We start from the raw sequence: 18,943 nt of genomic DNA on the forward strand, positions 1-18,943 counted from the left end.
ATCTGTTCTTAAGCGCAAGGTGCTTCATAAGAGCCCTGTGCAATCGGTATGCGAATGTATTTTATTTGCAATTATTTCTACAACGTAACGTAATGCATGGATCAGAGATTATAAGACAGCTGCTATGTGTAAGGGTACAGGTCGGCGAACTGGGGAAATTCCACACTACCTTATTGGGTGTACTATTTTATATTCATATGAATGTCGAGGGTATGTAGATCTTACGCGACCTGAACGACCTTAAAGTATATAGAAAAATACACATTAAGATACTATGAAAGTATAGTTTTAGCGTTGAAATAAATGTGGACAAAATATTTTAAATTACATTTAATAATTTAATAAGATCTTTGAATCCTGACGTAGCTATGAAAGAGAAGCGAAACAGATTGTAGAAAACGAAAGTACGAGTACAACAGGATTTTTTTTAAGAAATTTTATGTTACCGTTGGTTTCTAAGACCAAAATCTCTGTATAAAACATATAGAGTCATTACCTTTAACAAAATAAAGATGACAATGTTTTAACCGGCAATTTTCGTCTCAGAAACCCAGGATAAACGATTCAATTAAAATGTAGGTGATATTCGTAATTAAACAATGTTGTGGACAATTTTTAAAACCCATTATTATAGATATATGAATATTGTTTCAACGTTCTTCCCACACAAGAAATTATAACAATGTCAAATGGCTCGTGCGAATTGAACGAGGCCACATGTATTATTAACATGGTTAAATTAAAATTGATGTAACACTAACCTAGGGAGCTATTTTTTGGCGAAAGTTGGCAGGGAGTTGGCAAATGTATTAAAAAATTTATTAAAAAAACATTTTTTTAATTTAATTAAAACAAAAATTATATAAAATCCGAAAGGAAAGCCCACTCTAAGGAAAAATAAAAACAGCTCTACTAACGAGAGTTCTTTATTATGCGATTCATAAAATAATCCTATAGGCTATAAGGTCTCAGAGAAAATAATGATCAAATTTTAAATTGACAACCCTAGGAACCCTATCAGTAAGGGGCACGCGTCTTACACCTGCTACGAGCCTGCTGTTACATACATATGTATACTTAATCTTGGATATCCACGTAAATAGTAATTAAAGCCTTAAACGTTAAATATTAGAACCTTAAAATTGTATACCACTATGTATCAAAATAACAATGCAAAAATAAACCCCAATTCTCCTATCTCTATACTATCTTAATTTTTATCTAACGAAGTTCTTTTTTTTTGAAAAGCGAACAAAAATAAAAAATGGCAACTTCTTCCATGTTTGTCAGAATTTTTTTTTGCGAAATTAGTTAATATACGCGTTACATTTGTTAACCGCCTGTCACTCTACTGAGAATTCATAATGGCGTAATTTCGCGGTTATTCAAATCAATTGCACGGTTTGAGGTGAGATATAAAATAGAACGATTTATTTACGTTGCCCTATTTCGTTTTTCTACTAACCTTCATAATAAGGCAATTTTATCCCTAATTTAGTTTTTGTTGCTGGTATTTTTTTGTTCGAGAGGTTAAATAAAATCGTTTAGGTAAAATGTAGAAAAAATACAATCAGAATGACATAACAAAATTGACAATTCCCGCCATTTTTTGACTTATAGTGTATGAATGTGAATAAAGGAAAGAGCGATTGAATAACGGATCCCAAAAACACATTTACTAAACATCCTTAGCATATTATGTCGGTATTCTCTCTCTCTTTTACTTCAACTATAATAAATGTTTTTTCTCTATAACGTAACGCAACACTTCGGACGTGACGCGTCCTTGAAATTTTCCTTTATTTTCATTTATCGAATTGCTACCTAAATTCTGAACACAAAAACTCACTAAACACAATAGTGACAAGGTGAATGTGTAAAGACATTAGAATGTGTGTTCTTGTTTATTAAGTTGCAATACAATTGTGTGAGTGCTCGTTAGGGCATTTCATCAAAACGCCGCGGCAGGTTGGCTGGGGCACGCGAGCGTCCTCACTCAATGCTCACCTGTTGCCTTTAACCACCCTTTACTTATATAGGATGTTACAAATTTAAATAAAAATATTCTAACAGAATTTTCATAAAACTATTTTAGATATAGGAATAAATATTCACTGCTTTCTACAAGCCAATGCTTTGAAAAATACGTATTTTTTATAAATCCATACTTTACAAATTGTAATGAAAAAAATTATAAACTATCATTGTATTGCAACAGCCACAAGGAGATGTCATAAACCTACTTTCAGCTAGAAATATTTGTTGTGAAGAGAATAAATTAAAATAATAACAACTAAATACTTATAAAAATCTTTAACTTCACGAAAGGCATTAATAAAATAAATTCACATTTTTGTAGCATCCTTTACACGACGCTTCCTTTGCACCTGCCGTTATGTTTTTTTCTTATTTCCCTACGTTTGACCCAACACGGCAACAGTAATAATACAATACGTATTATGGTAGGTCTTTAAACTCCTTGCGAACGCCACACGACGCGACCCAACACTCCACATGGCGCAAGGAATATGTTCACGTACTGAATTGAAACAATAACTTTTTGTTTGCATGTTACTTAAACTTTTCCTGGAAATAAGAAATTAATATGATACTGGTAAAAATGATGTTCAATCAACACAACTCACGCCTGTAATCCAGATGGGTAGGCAGTGATCACCTCCATTTGGTGTTGCCAAATTGACCTTCGCAATCCACTTTTCGCCATTTCGGGAGACGTGACGGGTGATCAGTCGCGTCACCGTCTTTTTCTCCCGGGAATTTACACTTATGTGTGGGTTGCATCGCGATGTTTTCCGTCACCGTGCAAACATAATATATATGTAAATTAAAAATCGAAAAACACATTAGTATATGGCGGTATTCAAACCCAGGACCTGCAGATTGCAAGTCAAGTGCTTAACCACTGAGCCACCGACGCTCTGTTACATCGAAATACGCATAAAATTATCTAAATTCTTCTAATATGCAATTAAGTTTCCATATTTAAAGTAAAAATATTTAAAATTTTCGGGCCAATAGCAAGGGTCGTTTCGCGGAGCAACCCTTCGTTTTCGTTGGGGGTTGAATGCAAATGTTTGTTTTGCAACAAACCCATGGCTTTTAAACGCCTTTAAACAAAGCAAAGATTTAAATTGCCATATTATATTTCTAAATGATCTTACAGACGAGTTGTTTTTATATGTTTTGAACATAATTTTCATTACATAATAACGTAGTAACAGTTATCAATTGATAGTAAAAACTAGATTATTTTCTTCTCGTGAAGTCTTTATCCACGCATAAAAAAATAACAATTATTTAGTTAATATTTTTCGACAATAATGTAAACTAGTTATTAAAAAATCTAAAAATTAAATCTTTAGCCTTTAGCCTTGTGCTAAACTTAAATAAGTGTTTATAACATTTACCTTTAGGGTCGACATTATCAGCAGTAGTAGTTGCCAATTATAGAGAATGGGCGCATCAAATATTCAATAGTAAGGCTCGAACTGAAATGAATTGCATAGCGCCATACAAACATAGTGCCCAACGAACTTGTAAATAAGTTAGTAAATACAGCAGCGGATTTCGAGAGTATTAATCGTTGGGCCGATCGAATCCACAGAACATCCGATTTTGCTATTATCGGAAATGGGTCAGGCTAACTTCATGTAAACGATTATTTTCATATTCGATTAGAGATTGTGTTATAATAATAACTGAATAAAACTTTCATAATACAAATTAAGCCGCTAAAACAATGTTCAAACGTCAATAACGAATGGAAACGCTTGGAGTACTCCAAACAATTGAGCTTCCAAACGAAAGCTCGGCGTAGCGCGAACCCGCGGGTCACTGGGAGCTTTCTTTTTTAACCTGCCTCCGACGTAGCGCTAAGGCCATCGAATACCTCGCAGCTAGACACCGCAGCGTCCCCGCATAGCAACAACTATTGTCAAACAATATTTTTACCACGAGTATAAATATCTTGAAGTTCTTTGCCCGCTTTGTGCCTTAAGGCACAAGCTTCAGTAGAGAAGACAACAGCGTATATGTATACGAGAAGAATGTACTGTAAAAGGAACATATTTCTGTAAATACTTTGCTATATAAATTCAACAATAGACAACCACTGTCAAAGTGCCACAGTAAAAGAGTCGCTAAGCGACTTACGCAATACAATGTTATAGAGCTTCGCACACAAGCACGCGTCGTTTACATTTTGTTCATTCGTTGCTTAAGCTAGTCGCTGGCAACCTGCTTATTAAGATCGTCCCGAAAAAGTTTTCGTGATGACCAAATAGGTGACTAGCGTCGACGATTCATCGTTGCGTGTACGGAACGCGCTCAACGTGATACTTGCGACTCAAGTATACAATATTAGTGTCGAAGATTTACGTTGCCTTGTATACGAAGGGTCTTACTCTCTATCTTTTTTAGCTAAAACTTACCAATGGAATGTACGGTTGCCACGAATTATGTAAACGCCCATCTATTTTCACTTGTACCATACGATGCGTAATCGCTTTTGGAATCGTCGGCGGCGTGTTGTAAGCGGTCGCCTTGTTTCACACCGCCCGAAATTGAATTGCGCCCCATTTACACGACCATTAAGGTGTCTTCATTTATTTACTGACTGCGAACCACCCGCACTAAAGAAAATACAAGTTCAGCTGACACAGACAAATCTCTTAACACCTTTTTGTCGTTTATTTATCGGATATCCCTTAAATACAATTTGTCAAGTAACCTTAACAGATAAGCTGATAAGTCAAGGTTCTGAAACTGAAATGTTATGTACCGTTTTTGATTAAATGAAAAGGAAAAAAGGAAAGTACATCATAGTATACAATCTTACAAACTAATTAAGTCATAAAAAAAGGTTTCTAACCAAATTGAAATATTAAATAAAATATGTACTCTGTCTGTTTCATTTTTTATTTAAAGTCAAAGTTCAAACAATTTTAATACGAGTAATTTATTTGTGATTTTTATTTTTCTTTTGACGTCAGAACCGAACAATTAATCTTATAAAGATTTATATAAATGATAGCTCAACACCTCCTTGATCAATGATTTGTTTATAACATGACTCCATCATACAGATAGATACAAAAGTAACGTAGCTATTTTGATAGATGTCGTTGCCGATACACTTGTATTATAGTCTTCCTTTTGTCAAAGTGCATGAAAAGGACGCAATGCGCAGTGGAATTCTATGGTAAGAAGACTTTACAAATATCTTGGCGGCTCTTAATTTCGCGCGAGTCGCTGCGAAGAACACAATTTTAGGTGTAACGGGGGAGGGCAATACGCAGCGCGCTAAAGACTTTTTTTGAAATACTGCCATGATTTTTGTAAATTCATACACAGGTTAAATTTTTGTTGCGTATTCGGCGATGCCAACGCCACCTTCACTTCAGCTTAGATATCGTCAAGCTATATTTTTTATTGAAAAACCAACAGTCAAAGTTATAAAATTAGTGAAGAATTCGTGAAGAATTTTTTGACTTCGTCATTATGTGATGTCAGTTTTTTCTGTTATTTCCATAAGGATATTGATTTTTTTTATAATCATAGGAATTAATTCATAACTTTAAGGCATGCCATTTTTTCATTTGGTTAATTTTCCATTTCTAATGAAATGTATGTGATAAACATTTATGTACCTACTGTTTATTAATAAGAGTAAAATATTTTTATAAAAATAACAAACCATAAAGCCCGCTACACACCTTGAGTGCAGTTAAAACTAAATGTATGTAGCTGGCTTAAGATTCATCGAATACAGTGTTCAGGTGATAAAGCTAAAAACTGCACCGGACCTGTCTTAGCCAAAGAAAGAGCCTACACTTTACTTCTCAATACTGCACAACACATTTGCAAATAAACAGATTTTTGCTTATGTATTCAAGGTTTAGTGGTCACACGTCACGAATACCAAAAACTAAAAAAAAAATTGAGAGGTGTCAAGGGACACCCGGATGGAACGAAGTTCCTTTCAATTAATTAGTGAAGGAACCAATGTTTATTCTATGAATAAAACACTTAAGTCTTCACAAGAGGTACATTTTATTTCTATGAATTTTCGTTATATATTGTCACGTCGTTGCCATGGTGAAGTAGCGCTCATGTCGTGACAACTTTTCGTAAGAATTTTTTCCGTCTAGCCCCCTTTCACAACGCGCGATAAGGAACTTCGTTCCAAAAACAATTATAACATTACTCTCAGCGATCAAGTTTAACTAAAGCAATGAACTAAACTACAATAAAAAATCCAAATAAATTACATCGATACGTCTTAATTTATTTTATGATTTGTTAAGTCGTGACAATGTTCCCATCAAATAATATAATTGAACATAAACGTATACCGTATCAATCGCATTAACACTTTTTACTTACTAATGGTGAATATTGCAAGAGGCCTCTTGCCTACATATCGGTTATTTACCAATGATCATTATAAATACATACATACTATACTAATAATATAATACAAAAGGCTTTGAAGAAACAAAAACTAAACTAAATCAGTTACAACTCTAAATTTAAATTAACATTCTTTGTTTTTTTTTTTTTTTTTTTGAGAATCGTACACCTTTATAAAGTTACCAAACCAAACTAGTCAATAAATTTTATCTACATAAATTGTTAATTTCGCTACATTTTCTCAGATTATAGCTGGACCATTTTAATAGGTCACATTTGACACTACATAAAAATCAACAACGTATCCTTTTAACGGCAGGTATAATTTTTTTTTTTATTTAGAACTGCACAAATGCGTTTTTTTTTATTTCAATTATATATTTTATTGTAATTATGTCAATCGGACGTCGTTACGTTTCCCTGACTGAAGAATGAAAAGAGACTTCAATATTTGTAACAAACGTCACGGCAATAGAGTTCTACTCTAAAAACGAGCGTTAGTGAGCGGGAGGCGCGTCTAGGTCGACAATTAGCGGATTTGGTGGCGAGTACACGAGTCAAGGGCGGTCACAACGCAGCTGGTTCCTGATGAATTTTAATACTTTGCTGATTCAATACGAGTGTTAAGGTACCTTTACATTAATACGATGTATTTAAATAGCTATGTCGATTTGATTTAATTAGCTTTTAGATAGTTTTTAGTGCGCTTCGTTGACAATAATACGTAATACAAAAATATCTTTTCTTCATAGCGACACCTCCATCGAATAATATGCACTCTTGCCGGGTTACTACTATTTTTACTTTTACTTACTCTTACCGGACTTTTCCGTCGAATTCGGCATCTAAAGGCATTACACGTTGTGAATTTGTTTATATTTTTTTTAATGTTAATTACGGAGATAAAAAGTCATTATTGAAACAGATTTTTTTTTATTTCCGGTATTATCATTTCTCCTTCATAGCACAGAATACGCCCGGAATACATGAATGAAAATTAAATATTGTACAATGAAGCTATAAAAATCAGGTTTGTTTTGGTATCTAAAAGATTCTTGTACAATAATTATTGATGAAGTTATTAAAGAAATACGGGTTTTGCTTCTGCTGAAAAATTTGATTTTTCCTATTACGGGGTTATTCGATAGGATAAAGATATTCATTGACTTTTTTCATAGATTTTTTTTCTAGTTATAAGTGGAAAAAAAAGTGCTATATTCACAACCATATCATAATGAAAAATACAATTCTGCCTAACTATACTGTTTGCAAACTTCTTCTGCTATCGACATCCGATAGTATAAAACACAAAGAATCTTTTAACATTTTCAATTGTCCGTTAACTCGGATAATGTGTAGTCGCCTTTACCATGCCTAGTTTATACTGGCCGAGGTCACTCGAACACAACTACGCTACGTCTTTAAAAAAATGATAAAAAAAATTAAAAGGCGGAAGAGGCGTTCCTAACTAGTTATGTGACGGGACAGAGTTGTGACAACGTTTTAAAATAGGAAACCTGTTGTTTAATGGTGTGTTTCCACTACCGTTACACTTGTAACATATACAGTCAAAACCGTTTATGGCGATATCGTTTAGAACAACATACCGGTTAAATTGACCAAAATCAAAGGTCCTGGCTGAATGTTATATACATATCTTTCCTATTAATACCTGTCACCGGTTGTTACAACTATCGGTTTTTACGACTCAATATGAGTAGTCCCTTCGATGTCGTTATAACAGATTTTGACTGTATCTTGTTGTCTCTGAATGAAAGGAATAACAATGTAGGTTTTAATATTCAAACACCATATCTATATATATAAAAGAAAGTCGTGTTAGTTACACTATTTATAACTCAAGAACGGCTGAATCGTTTTGACTGAAAATTGGTGGGCAGGTAGCTTAGAACCAGGAAACGGACATAGGATAATTTTTACTCTGTTTTCTATTTTTTATTCCGCGCGGACGGAGTCGCGGGCGACAGCTAGTACTGTATAAAAATTACATGACTAAACTAACTCAAAACTATGATGGCGTCGAAAAAGGTACACATATTTTTCGTAATTTTTTCGTGGCATAGTAAATTACTATTTCTTGGTTCAAAATTAATACTAATTTATTTTGACAGAATATAAAAATTAGTATAAATTTGAGTTTTTATGTATCACTAACAAGATTCAACATTTTGAATTAAATCAGAAACGAACGTTTAAAATATGGAAAACTCGAAAAACTAATAAAAATGCCATCACGGACGTTGACTTTTTGGACCCACAAACATTTTTTAAATGTCTATAGATTCAAAGACTTCAAAAATTACACGACAGCTCATATGTATAATATAATATCTTATATTATTATACGGCTCTCATACAGAAGTGATTCAGTCAATTTTGAACTTAGAAATTACGACAGAAGTGATCTTGTATTTTGATTCTACCAACTGAGAAAGCCTAGATTTTTATTAAAAAAAACATAAAAATCTAATAATATCTACGAAGAAAATGATGCATTTCAATAATGAAAAAAATTTTGTTAATCCCATAAAAAACCAAATGAAGTATGCACTTCGAGATCTAATATTGTTTATACGTGTATTTTAAACAAATTGAATGTCTCCCTTATTTGTCTTTGTCAATCGAAAGTCCCCTTCGGTTTATCGAAGCGTCTATTCTCGTAGCATCTTAGGTCTGCGTTCGAAAAAATAAAACAAAATTTGGATTCCAAATAGACCTGTCACTATCAGCTTCTTATCGAATTTAAATTTTGTCTTTTTTTTAATCTCTCTGCGTCCACGGCGAAAGAATATTAATGCCTTTAAGTTTTGAAAAAAATTACGTTAAAATTTTTAATGTTGTCTTTTGGTAATTTAAAATTAAAAATAAGCTATATTTTACTTTTTATTAACTTTTTGAATTTAAATTCTAAAAATACTTAAATTCCTAGAATTTATTGATTTGAATTTGATTTTTAATTCATTATTAAAAAACTCCAAATAGTAATTTTTGATCATAGACAACACAACTAAGATACACAAAAAATAATATTTCTTTAACATTACCATAGATAATTATTTGAAGAGATTCTAATGTGAACGGTTTCTGAGCTATAATTGATTTACAAGTTTTGTTAATATCAAATGCGTAGATTGTTATAAGTCAAAATAATATAACAAACCGCCTAGGACAACATGAGAAGTAGCCAAACTCGATCGTCGCTGAGGCACACCCATTCAGTGGCCGTGAATACGTTTTGCATAAAACAATCAATTGACTTTTCATTCATAAGAATAATAAAATACGCGATAGTCGTTTGTGCTAATTAACATTTTGAATAAAAATTCTAAGTCTGTAGCATTATAAAGGTCACTTTACACTGACGGACTTTTAAAAAATTTATAATTTTTTTTTTGTTTTTTCGGTAACAATTAAATAATGAAACAAAATATCTCATGTTTTGTAACAGATTGTAGCAACGTAATTTATTAGAAAATTTTATTTAAACACTAGCTTTTACCCGCGACTCTGTCCGCCCGGAATAAAAAATAGAAAACGGGGTAAAAATTATCCTATGTCCGTTTCCTGGTTCTAAGCTATCTGCCCACCAATTTTCAGTCAAATCGATTCAGCCGTTCTTGAGTTATAAATAGTGTAACTAACACGACTTTCTTTTATATATATAGATTTATTTAGAAGGAGCTATAATTATGTAAAAGTACCTTTTAGAATTTATTCTGTGAACTTCCATAAATCAAATTAAAGATTTAGAACTTGAATGCCTCATTTAGCGATCAACCAGATTGGTGATTCTTTTTGTTCTTCTAATGCCTGTCCATTATTTTGGGGTTGAATGTCAGTTCAGAAAAAGTTCTTAGATGCTGGTATAATTTGCAGGAGGTTTTCCTCTACGTGCGTTCAATTTCGTGTCTCATTTTCTAGACACAGCAGTCCTCGATTTTTTTTTTCTACTTTATTGTAAATTCGGTTGTCAGTTAAGGAAGTGTGAACGCATCTTTATTAACATTTCGACGATAATGTACGCAGTGTTTGATTGAATTAAAGTTATTGGCAAAAAATTCCACACAAGCTTTCAAGGCCAGACGTTGTTTGAACTTTGAAGGCGCTCGTTATGCCACGAATTTATTACGTTTATTGTAATTTATAAACCGTGACACGGGAAATTTGGTTTCTGATTAACAAAATAAAACAATCGTGTTAATGCGCGCTTTGCTTAATATTGTTAAGTTAATAAGTTACACTTTTTTATATTATGTAATATATAAAGTAAACTATAAATTTTATTGCTAATTTGCTAATTTATCTTTCAGTAAAAGTCGTGTCAAAATTACAAACACCTTTTTGTAATAAACGTCGCATAAACATCGTGTCGCAAAATGTTTTTTATAATATTACTAGGTGTCGCCCGCGACTCCGTACGCGCGCAGTTAAAAAATGGGGGGGGTTATGAAAAATAGATGTTGGCAGATTCTCAGACCTACTGAATATGTTCACAAAATTTCATGAGAATCGGTCAAGCCGTTTCGGAGGAGTACGGGAACGAACATTGTGACACGAGAATTTTATATATTAGATTAATTCATATAACATTAGGTAGGTACACGTATTAGGAAAATATATACAGACACTCCAATTTTATTAACTATACATATAATCAACCAGTTACATTAGACACCATCTATTTAAAGTATTCTATCGAAGATGCAAGATTCTGAACTATCTACAAAATGCTATGGTATAAAATTAAATGATTCTTTTTAAAAAAAGATTATAAAATGTATAAAATAAAAAAAAACATTGTTCTTTATTCTCTTAATTACTTTTTAATGGAATATAAAAGTGTTATGTGAACTTTAATATCCGTCACAAACTATATACTTACGTTATCAAGTTTTTTTCACTACACCACTTTATGATATCGTCATGGACTTGACATTCAAATGTGTATTTTATGAACTGTGTATTCATGTAAATACATATTGCCATACTTTTATATACCTTAAAAAAGGTGAGATAACAATATGTTATTTAAAAAATGTTCTTAGTTTTTTTTTTGGGGTATCATTGAGATTTCAGATATTATTATAAAAGTAGCTTTTACCCGCGACTCCGTCCGCACGGAATAAAAAATAGAAAACGGGGTAAAAATTATCCTATGTCCGTTTCCTGGTTCTAAGCTACCTGCCCACCAATTTTCAGTCAAATCGATTCAGCCGTTCTTGAGTTATAAATAGTGTAACTAACACGACTTTCTTTTATATATATAGATATAGATAAATTTTTTAATCGTCTTAAAATTGTTATAAACACAATTTTAGTTATTTAATTTCATTCGTTGTTTGTCTAAAAAAAAAATCGATTTATGAAATTGCCAATTTTAGATGCATTATGATTTTGTTATCAAAGTTAATTTAATTTACATATTATTTCCGCGCGGACGAAGTCGCGGGTAAAAGCTAGTTTATAATAATCTGGAAAATTCACATATACCTTACATATAATTTAGTTTCAGTTAATTTTGTATCTTCAATTCCGTGTTCATTATTTCTCACATTTTTATCAAATGCCTAATATTTTAAAATAAATCAATTGATTAATAGAATAAATGTATGGAAATATTTTACAACAATGTTTCTTATATTGCTATTTAAAAATACCAGTAACTTATAACTAAAAATAAATACTCCCTATTACTTGCATACCAAAATACGTAAGAATACGATAAAGAAAATAACTTTTAATAATATGAACAGGAAAACTTTTAGCTTTATACAGCGAGCTTTAATATTGTGAATAAAAAAAGTTTGCACGAATTCGTTACATTTTTCCTAGAAGCTTACACCTTGCTGAATGAGTCACAACAATCTTGAATCGTTTTTGATATTTGTTTTCTTTTTTTTAATCGAATACTCAAGACTGCAAAACTTTAAGTCACCTGGTTATTAACTTTGATTATTATTAGGTACACAATATTATCAACCGCCGACAGTAAACAATTTTGACTCAAATCTAAGACTAAAAATCTTTAAAAATAAAAAAGAATCTTCATATTATAAATAACTCTATTAACAATAAATAACTATAAGGTCAAGTTCTATCATATTGTAAGAATCCTAGACAGCTAGTTAGTCACGACTCAGAACCGCCTAGTCGCCATTATCGCCTAGGTACCGTCGTGGACCTGATACGAATCTAGCATTATTTAGAGCTTAATTATAGCTATTGCTGTTTTCCTCTGCAATTTTATTGTGTTATTACAATTATTTTGTAATAAATTCTTTCTTTATATACGTACAAATCATTATATACAAAATTAGTAATACAAATATAAAGTACTAATTATAATCTATATATATATATAATATATATATATAAAGAAAGAAATTATAGTGAACTTGGGAACCTAATTTATAATCTGTCTAGTAATATTATAAACTAATGGCAAATTGTCAACGAGACAAATCAATTTAAAGTGCTATTTTCAATCTTTTTAAATAACTCTTTATCTAAGTAATGATTAGTTAACAGCACTTTTGATCTGTCGTTGGTCTTTTTCCGGAAAATCAGTTTTTCAAAGTGTAATTAGCTAATGTAAACTAAATTTTATCATTGAATAATGATTGAACAATATTCTAAAAGAAAGGTTAAGTCTTTAAAATCTTAAGCGACTTTCTTGTAACATCACGTATGTAAAACTTAAGTTAGCGACACACGACTTGGCGACGGCTTAATGAACAACGAAAGCGGCTCTAAGTTGACTCAACTTGAGTCAACTTGAGTCACACTTAACATTCAAGTAAAGGGGACTTGCTTAAGTGGTTTTGTTTTAATTGAAACTTCCGAACTTCCTGACGTCTGTCGAGTTGGAGTGAGTTTTAACACTCTATCGATCATGTTTACATACATATGTAGACACATTATTGACAGGTTTTTAGCTGCTAAGCGGATTTTAGCTGCCTAATATTTAATACTATAAAATATAAATATGAATTTAGGTAAATCAGGAAGCAATGAGGTGATTTTTGCCTCTTATCTCATAAATCCAAAAACATTAGTCGCTTAAAGTTTTAACAGTGGTACATCCCGCAACAACAATATTTGTTGGGTGCATGAATTGGCCGGGTCGACCGGTGGAATACCACGACCACACATAAGGCAGGCGTGAAGTTGAAGCAATACCGCTTTTCGTCTGATGACTTCACGTTCACCCTTTTCTTATAAGGAAATGATGGGAAGGGGATATAAATTTGACGGAGGAGGGACGCATAGGAAGAGGATATATCCTCTTTTTATGCATCCCCTCCTCTGTCGATTTAAGGTAGGCAACGCATTTGCAATTGCGGATGTCTATGGGCAACGATCGCTACGTTATGTAGGCGGATTCAAGTGACCGCTTGCTCATTTGATAAAAAAAGCAGTTTTAATTAGATTTTCCTAACAAAAATCATCTTCATTTGTTTCCACTGAACTCGAATTTTCGAAAACATCTATAATAATATGGCTATGTTTAATATTTTCAGACGATACACGACGAACGTCTCAATGCTCGCGTGGATTCGATGCTGAAAGAAGGCCTGATACAAGAGCTACTCAACTTCCATGACAGGCACAACAAACAGAGGATTAAAGACGGCAAGTAAGTACAACTTTATCCCTTTTTTATAATAATCACATTGTTTAATATGTACTACCTAATATTTTTACAATCACTCCGACTAGGCACGAACCTTGTGCTCAAGTATTCGAGATGATTCGGTTCGAATGCCAGATTGTAACCCTCGACCGCGTTCGGTAGTCCGTATCTACCATTTGGATATTGGCGCTTCACGATAAGAAATTAAATTAATTAAACTTCTAAAAAATGAAATTAATTAAAAGCAAATTGTAAACTCTTGCTGAAGAGGAAAGATTTGATTTTTTTGTCTGTTTGTATGTTTGTTTTCATTGAATAAGCACCGAAACTGTTGAATCTATATTTAAACTTCTTTCACTGTTGAAAGCAAATATTCTTCCCTATATTAATTAAAAGATTTTTTTAATCACGTGCTGACGAAGTCACGGGAAACTGCTAGTATCTGATAAAAAAGGCATCTGTTAGGTTACTTTGAATAGTATAGTCAGAGAGAGTATTCTTAAATCGTACAGAAAGAGAAATGAACTCTTTCTTCGATTTATGTTTATTGGATTGTAACATTAACACAGTTTAATTTCACGGACAATTGACGTCGCCTAATTGAGTGCCCTTTGTTTCCTTAAATTAAGTAATGTTCACGTTTAAAACCAACCAATTTGCAATAACCATTTTATAATCGAACTTTCCCTGCTATCTTACTTCTTACTAATACAGTCAAAACCGTTTATGGCGACATCGTTTAGAACAACATACCGGTTAAACTGACCAAAATCAAAGGTCCTGGCTGAATGTTATTACATATCTTTCCTATTAATACCTGTCACCGGTTGTTACAACTATCGGTTTTTACGACTCAATATGAGTAGTCCCTTCGATGTCGTTATAACAGATTTTGACTGTATTATGCGAATGTTTACATGGATGGATGTTTGTTAGGAGGTATCTTCAAAACGGCTCAAGGGATCTTGATAAAATTTGACATAAATGTAAAACATAGTCTGGAAGAACACATAAGCTACTTAGTACGTTTTTTAAATTTCTCGCGGACGGAGTCGCGGGAGACAGCAAGTGTTAAATAGAGTACAAAATTTAGTCTTAACACATCTTTGCCACATAAACACAACTATTAAAAAAATTGCTTGTCAAAGACACAAGATGGCGTCAGGTGCGGGGCGTGCGGGGAGTATGGGAGAGACGCGCGGTGCATCTGCCGCTGCGGTTCCCTATAGTGTCAAGTTACATGCGCCACCTCTATTCTTAATGGTAGAATTAATTGCGTTTGGTACTATTAATCTATTAATTTATTTTTATTTAGAAGAAATTCATAAACATAAACGCCATTTAAGCGATTTCTTAGGCTGTCTTTGTCCTATTTTAATTTATTTTCAAGAGAAAAATTTATTTTGTTAAAAAATACATGAAAATGTATACATACAGACATATACACATATGTATGAATATATAATACATTGTTATATAAAAATGTATGTTATTTTCAAGTATCAAAATTGATACGTCGTCATATGTCAGCACGCACTACGCGTACGGCGACCGCAGACGCACCAAAGCTACCTAACACTACAATGAAGTACACTTTGTCTGGAAGACATTTTGTACATTTTGAGGCCCGTTAAAAAGAAGTTTGAAAAAATGCAACGAATCCATGAACCGAATCTTTAGGGTTAATAAAGATTTTCGACTCACGGATTTAGATTCTAACTTATCCTTAAAAAAAATGAAAAACTACGGGAAAACTACACAAACGATTTATTAACCTTAAATCCCTTACACTCTTTTTTATATCATAACTAGCTTTTACCCGCGACGGAATAAAAAATAGAAAACGGGGTATAAATGATCCTATGTCCGTCTCCTGGTTCTAAGCTACTTGCCCACCAATTTTCAGTAAAATCGATTCAGCCGTTCTTGAGTTATAAATAGTGTAACTAACACGACTTTCTTTTATATATATAGAAGTGGCAAACAAGCAACCCACTACCTAATTCGCTAAAAAAAATTAAAAACACGCAGATATTGTTTCTGAGACTGATTAGTTATTTCAACTATATGTTTTTAAACGGAGATTTCGGTCTCAGAAACCCAAGATAAGAGTTAAATTGATTTCTTAGTTTATTATTTCTTTATTAAACTAATAATTAAAGTCTCTTCTATTATCTTTAGGGGTAATAGTAAGTCTTCCTGCGCAGTCCCCGCGTAAGCCACTTTATTAAAGTTGCCTGCGAGTTTGTTTACACCACTTTTTATATCACTTTTTATACGTATTAAAATAAAACGACTTGTGTTGCGTAATTTTGCGTAAACCACTGGGGTTAATACCCCTTGTGGTTTAGTGTTGGTATTTCTTTAGGTGTCAATGTTTTGCTTTTCACCCTACTTATAAAGATATTGATTTACGTACCTGTTTTTTCAATTCTGTAAAAAAAGTTTGCCATTCTTTTTGGCTTGTTATCTTGACTGGTGTGTCTATGTTTTTAAACATTACAAATCTACAATCTATGATTTAAGATAAATATTTTTGTGTTACTTAACTCTTGATAACTCAAAATATGTCTACTACTAGCTGTCGCCCGCGACTGCGTCCGCGCGCAGTTAAAAAAAATGGGGGGGGGGTTATGAAAAATAGATGTTGGCCGATTCTCAGACCTACTGAATATGCTCACAAAATTTCATGAGAATCGGTCAAGCCGTTTCGGAGGAGTACGGGAACGAAAACTGTGACACGAGAATTTTATATATTAGATAACAAGTTACTAGTATAGTATTGTATAATCTGTGGTATTACTTATTTTCTTATAAACAGTCTCACTTTACTACTGTATTTTGATACTCTGGTACTAAAGTCAAACTTGTGAAATGTAACGCTAATGTATTTCTCGCAATGTATACTGTATACATACAAAATACGACTAAATAGAGGGGAATGGCATTGACAGAGTCATCATCTAGTTGGGAGATAAAAGCTCGCAAAAAATAACCAGGTCGTCGACATCGAAGCTTTTTTACCTCCTCAAATATCCATTCACAAATTTAAAGCTTTGATTTTTGTGTTGAGCGGCGACTGACACTGATTTATTTTTGTATTTCCGTATTACATTTGGTTTGGAAAGTGATTCTTTTAAACGAACAAACTTACAAATAAAAGGATTTCTGGTTTAGAGTAATTATTATTATTATGTTATCTTTCGATTTTAAAAAAATAACTGAAATTAGCGTTTTCCGCCATGTTTGGAATTTGACGTTTCACTGTTTACTTTGTGGATGAAATGAAATGAAGACCAACGTTAACGAGTAACGCATAGCGTGGATGTGAACTTGTGACTGCGTAGTAAATTGAAAGGTTAACGACCGATATAAACATAATTACGTAACACTCAAATTATTTTGAAAACATTGCACTGTGAGCATAACTTAGTGAACACGCAAATATAACCCGTCTTGCCTGAACATAAGGATATAATTTGTCTGTGTAATTTTAGTGTTAGTTATTTTTTTAGCAACTACATAGGTCTTTTATTTTAATTAGCAGTTTAAAGTGATACAATCCATCGACATTATCTATCTTGTTCATTGATTAAATCAAATACAATGTTTTTTTTTTCTAAGGACGTGTAAATGCAAACTAAACTTGCAAATGGAGTGAAGTGGAAGCAATTCCGTGTACAGTCTGCTGAGTGTGCGTGCCCGGAGGCCTAATTTAAATCCTCTTTCCCTTCCCACCCTTTTCTTATATAGAACGGAAAGAAAGAAGGAGTGGATTTTGAGGAGAAGCGGACGAAAAGGAAGAGGGAATCTTCTCTTTCTATTTTCCATGCGTCTCCTCCTTCAATTAAAAGTAGGCAACGCATCTGGAATTGCGGATGTCTATGGGCAGCTGTCATTTCGCTATTCCGGTGAATTCAGATGGCCGTACGCGCGTTTGCCAACTTATAATATAAAAAAGGTCTATGAAACAGGATATCGGATTCATAACTCAATGTGCGATTGCTTCGAAGGCGTGAGAGCTTATATAATAAAGGTGTGATAATTGAATTTGTGTGAGGCGTCGGCGTCGCGCGGCCGTCGCGCTCGGCGGCGCTCACCGCAGACGCCGCGCGCCCCCCCGCGCCCCCCGCGCACCCCCCGCGCACCCCCCGCGCACCCCCCGCGAGCCCACACCGCAGACCCCCCGCGAGCCCACCGCACTCAGTGATTGTGTGACGACTTCTTTGTTACACCGTGGGAAGTGGCTCATCCAGTCACAACATAATAAAACAAACACTTTATTTATTTTTATTTATACCTTAATCGAACGAGTACGTACTAGTAGTACAAACAAACACAACATAAACTAATTTGGTGGGCTCTCGTATACTTTTATGTTGTATTTTTGAACTTAATCATTGTTAATCTAGTTTTAGTAATAAAGTGTTGTAAAAGAAAGACATTTTTTATCACAAATTTAAAATTTTCAGGCCACCAGATTATACCAAGGGGGTGTTTCAAACGCTAGGACTGAAAGAGTTCCATCAATACTTGATGATGACTGAAGATGATAGAAACAGTGAAGACGGTAAAAAATTAATGCTGCAAAGTATAGAGAACATGAAAATAGCTACACGTAGATATGCGAGAAGACAAAACAAAATGGTCAAAGGACGCTTTTTAGAGATTCCTAGGAGAGAGGTAAAATGTTTTTTTTTATTATAATTAATACATGGAATTAAAAAATGAGAGATTAATCTCTGCCTTCCCCCCTGGGTTGCTGGCGTATTATAATTTTGTTAAAATTATTGGTATAGCGCCATCTATGGACAGTTTTAACAAAGATTTTCCTCAATATTTAGCGCCATCTCTTGT

The 18,943-nt window shown here is 33.3% G+C and overlaps 1 protein-coding gene across 1 annotated transcript in view; it reads left to right on the forward strand.

Annotated features, from left to right (window-relative positions):
- The window catches only part of LOC106718906 (tRNA dimethylallyltransferase), a gene marked incomplete at its 3' end in the record, with an annotated part of 156,870 nt that overhangs the window by 136,964 nt on the left and 963 nt on the right, over window positions 1-18,943 (forward strand). Inside the window, exons 5-6 of the mRNA XM_045680331.1 lie at window positions 13,974-14,089; window positions 18,559-18,769. Of these exons, the coding sequence (XP_045536287.1) occupies window positions 13,974-14,089; window positions 18,559-18,769 (327 nt within the window). The remainder of the gene's footprint in view (window positions 1-13,973; window positions 14,090-18,558; window positions 18,770-18,943) is intronic.

The sequence above is a fragment of the Papilio machaon genome, chromosome 12 (genome assembly GCF_912999745.1).
Source record: "Papilio machaon chromosome 12, ilPapMach1.1, whole genome shotgun sequence".
NCBI classification, from domain to species: Eukaryota; Metazoa; Arthropoda; class Insecta; order Lepidoptera; family Papilionidae; genus Papilio; species Papilio machaon.